The 3,971-nt window shown below is 47.3% G+C and overlaps 1 protein-coding gene across 1 annotated transcript in view; it reads left to right on the top strand.

The window, feature by feature from the left end:
- The first annotated feature begins 2,973 nt into the window (after positions 1 to 2,973).
- Positions 2,974 to 3,971, top strand: part of VSTM4 (V-set and transmembrane domain containing 4) — a 92,281-nt gene continuing 91,283 nt past the window's right edge. Inside the window, exons 1-2 of the mRNA XM_006916949.2 lie at positions 2,974 to 3,032; positions 3,154 to 3,230. Coding sequence (XP_006917011.1) covers positions 2,974 to 3,032; positions 3,154 to 3,230 — 136 coding nt within the window. The remainder of the gene's footprint in view (positions 3,033 to 3,153; positions 3,231 to 3,971) is intronic.

The raw sequence follows: 3,971 nt of genomic DNA, 5'->3' as shown, positions 1-3,971 counted from the left end.
CCCGTGCGCGCCGGAGGGCCCGGGTTTGCGCTGTCCCTGTCGCCGCGCGGATGCCTGACAGAGGGCGCAGACTGCGGCCCCCTTTCTTCCCTCCTCGGCCGGGGCCCCAGTGCTCCTCAGAGAGGCTCAGAACAGCCCCCTTCCAAGGGCCAGGCCTTTGAGTTGAAGATTTAAGCCAGAACGAGCGAGCCCAGTTGTTGGTTTGTCTTCTTTTTTCTCCAAAACAGTTAAGACCGACAACTGTTGGCAGGTTTGTCTGAGCAGCAACTTCTCTTTAACTCTCTTCAGAGCTCTCCTTAGCAGACTCTGTCTGAAGGAACTGGATCTCCTGGATGGTGTTGGGGACTGGGGCAGTGTGCGATGACCAGACCTGGCGAGATAGAGTATCCACTGCTGGATGAAATGGGGCCATTTACAAAGCACCCTGCCTTAAGGGCAGCCTCTAACCACACTGCTGGCTTTCATTTCAGGGTTTCTGCTCTCATTTTTAAGTTGCTAAAGAATTTTCTCTCTATTCCTCAGGGCTGAAGGGGTCATGCTGGCTAGAATAATAGTAATAATAAGTGTATCAATGTCTCTCATGTTTCCCAGGAGCCTGGAGCCTATTGGTTGCCAGGTGTAGTGCTGCACAGTTATTTAATCACAACAAAACTTCAAAGTAATAATGAGGAGCAAATATTTCTATATCCAGGTACTTTGGAAACATTAACTCTGTTAAACTTGCCAATAACTTCTGAGGGAGGTGTTATTATTGTCCCCATTTTGTAGGTGAGGAAACTGGGGCACCGCGTGAATTAACTTGCCTTGAGTTACAAGCCTTGTAAGTGGTAGAGTTGGGATTTGAACCCAGGAAACCTAGCTCTAGACTCTGCGCATACTGGCTAAGCTTTGTTGCTATAGTTTTGTAAACAAGAAGGCTGATGCTCAGAGTTAAGTAATATCCCAATTATGACCCAGCTACCAAGTGGTGGAGCTGGCCTTTGAGCCAGCATAGATCAGTGTCTGGGGAGGAGTGACTTGGATTACCATGGTGGGAAGAAATTCACCCCTTATCCCCTGGGTACCAGTGCAGTGGGGTTTCCAGTGAACCTGAAATCAGCACTGTGGGAAATACTCCATTCATCATTGTCACTGTCTTACCTGACAATGGCTGGGATGGGCCAGGTTTGACTGGGATGGGCCAGGTTTTTGTCTCCCAGGCTCCATTAATACCTTCCTAATTGTAGGTACTGTCAGAGAGGGTGCCCCCACAGAGTGACTTTTGGGGTTAAGGACATTCTCATGTTCCAGGAGACATCAGGAGCCTTAAGAGCTGGAATTCAGGATTCTTTAGAGTCTGCCCTGGCTGTGCCTAAGGTTATGCCTCGATAACGATGACAGTTCCCACTTGTCTAGCACTCACCATGTGCCACCCATTCCTCTAAATTTTTCACCTACGACTCCTTGTCACCATCCTCCAAGGGAGGGCCTAGCAGAGCCACTTTATACATAAGTCTGGACTCTTAACCCCTGAACTTTTCTACTTCTCTATTTTGGGACAGAGCAGGACCTTAGCAATCACCTGGTCCCACCTCTCATTTTACGGAAGAGCAAACTGAGGGGCAAAATATTTACTAGAAACCAAGCCATTCTTCAGAGTGGTGGTTGAGAGTTGCCTCTGAAGCCATATGGCCTAGGTTTGAATTCCAGCACTGCCACATTCTGTGAGTTTGAGCAAGTGGCTTAGCCTCTTTGAGCCTCAGCTCTCTTGTCTGTAAAATGGGGATAAACATAATATGAGAGTAAATTGGGAAAATATATCTAAAGTGGAGTTCACACCCAGCAAATGTTAGTCTTTATCACTGGTCAAGGCCATGTGTTTTCCTTGATGAGAGCTGTTTTCAGATGATAGGCTTATTATGAATGCATCACCCCACGGTCTAGGTTTGGTAGCACCTCTGCTTGGTGCTTGGTAAGCACTAGCTCCTAGTGCCATGGGTTTTTAAGTAATGCAATGGTATTATTTTCAGAGATTTATTTGTCATGAATTTAGAGTACCCATTTAATAAGAATGAGATTTCCGTTGCAGGGTGGTACACACAAGTAGCATTTCTTATAAACCTAGAGGCTCCTGGCTCCCTGAAGTGAGTGGGGCAGGGTTCTCAGGATAGAAAAGAAGTATGGGGCACAGAACCACTAGCACATCACTGGCCAAGCTGGAACAGAGGGACCTGGGTTTTACCCACCTCTGCATTCCAGGCAAGGCAGGTGCTTTGTCTCTGTTAGAAGTCCTACATTACCCTGCTAGCTGACTATCTTCTCTCTGTGTCTTCACATGGTCCTCCCTGCGTCTGGAAGTTGCCATCCTCCACTTTACGATGAGCATTAGAAGAAGAGAGAGAGAGGATGAAGAGTTAGTATCCTAGATGAGTAGGTTGTGTACTATTTGACTACATTGATGTCCTTTTTAGGCTGTTTTCTGAGCTGTTAGTCCTTTTCATGACATTATCCAGATAGAACAGGAAAGTTAGACTCCATTAATCTTATCCAGGACCGGACATACAATTTGTGGCATCTAGTACAAAATAAAAATGTGGAACCCGTTACTCAAAAATTATTAAACCTTCCAGAGAGCGACAGCAAAGATTAACCAAATAGGGAGCCCTTCCAAGCATAGGGCTCTATGTGACTGAATACCCAGTTTGTATACCCAGGAAGCTCTCCCTATTGACAGGACAGCATGTGTGTCACTTTCTATTGCTCTTACTTTCCCAGCTCTTAGGGCATACAAACCTCACAGCTTGTGTGCATGTGGCTATGAGAGGAGGTACCGTTGGAAGGAGGGTTAATGTTAGCTGAGCTGGATGTTTAGTTAAATATTAGGAGAGAGAGGCACACAGCTTCTGCCGCACCACAGTCATCAGGCCTTGTATGGCTCAGCAGAGAGCACAGCAGTGGAGGTCTGAGTGACAGCACATGCACACCCTGCAAAGCATGGGGCAAGCCAAAGAAACCTGGACCAAGCCAGCTACAGGATACCTACACCTGGTAAGGTAAGGGATTAGCCCTGGGCAGGGCAGAGTCTCTCCTCTCCTGGCCTAGGAAGGAGAATCGTGGAAGTCATTCTGGCCCAGGGAAGAACTAAATTTCTTGATTTGTGACCCTGCATTACAGGAAATTGAGAGCAGAGGAAGAAGACCTTTCCACTCCCCCAGGGAACCTCTGCACTCAAGAGTTCCTGGAGGCCAGAGGTCTGAGATCAAGGTGCTGGCAGAGTTGGTTTCTTCTGAGGGCTCTCTCCTTGGCTTGTAGACGACCATCTTCTCCCTGTGTCTTTACATGGTCCTCCCTCTGGGTGTGTCTGTGTTCTAATGTCCTCTTCTTATAAGAACAACAATTTTGTTGGATTAGGGTCCACCCTAATGGCATCATTTTAACTTTATCACCTGTTTAAAGGCCCTGTCTCTGAATATAGTTACATTCTGAGGCCCTGGGGTATGGGATTCAATATACAAATTTGGAGAGGATGCTATTCAGCTCATAACAAGGGTCTTTGCATTTCAGTGGGAGAAACGTGGTGAAGCCATTTGTGAGAACATGGAGCTGAACAAAGGCAGAGAGACACACTGGCAAAGAGGAAAGGAGGGCTCATCTTAGGATGAACCCATTCTCTTTTGTGGGAGCTACTGAATTCTGGCCTGAGCTACAGAAATAGAAGGGTTACTGGTTTGCCTACAGGATGGAATCTGGCCTCCCATGGGGACTCGAGAACTTGGCACATTCCCCTGGTTTGAGTGACTATAAATAATCCCTCCTTCATGCAGTGTTAATAGGAGGAGACTGGGATGTGGGGCCGTCAGTGCTTTCATCCCACCCATATTGTTTCAATTTCCTGCCTTCCTCAGCTTTCTTTGCTTCCAGTGGGGAGCCCTTGGGGGTGGGTGGAGCTGGACTTCAGTTCTAGAAACCAGCTGCTGCATCTGCTGCTCTCC

Source organism: Pteropus alecto, unplaced genomic scaffold, assembly GCF_000325575.1.
Source record: "Pteropus alecto unplaced genomic scaffold, ASM32557v1 scaffold287, whole genome shotgun sequence".
NCBI lineage: Eukaryota > Metazoa > Chordata > Mammalia > Chiroptera > Pteropodidae > Pteropus > Pteropus alecto.
This window is presented reverse-complemented; position numbering and strand designations above follow the sequence as displayed.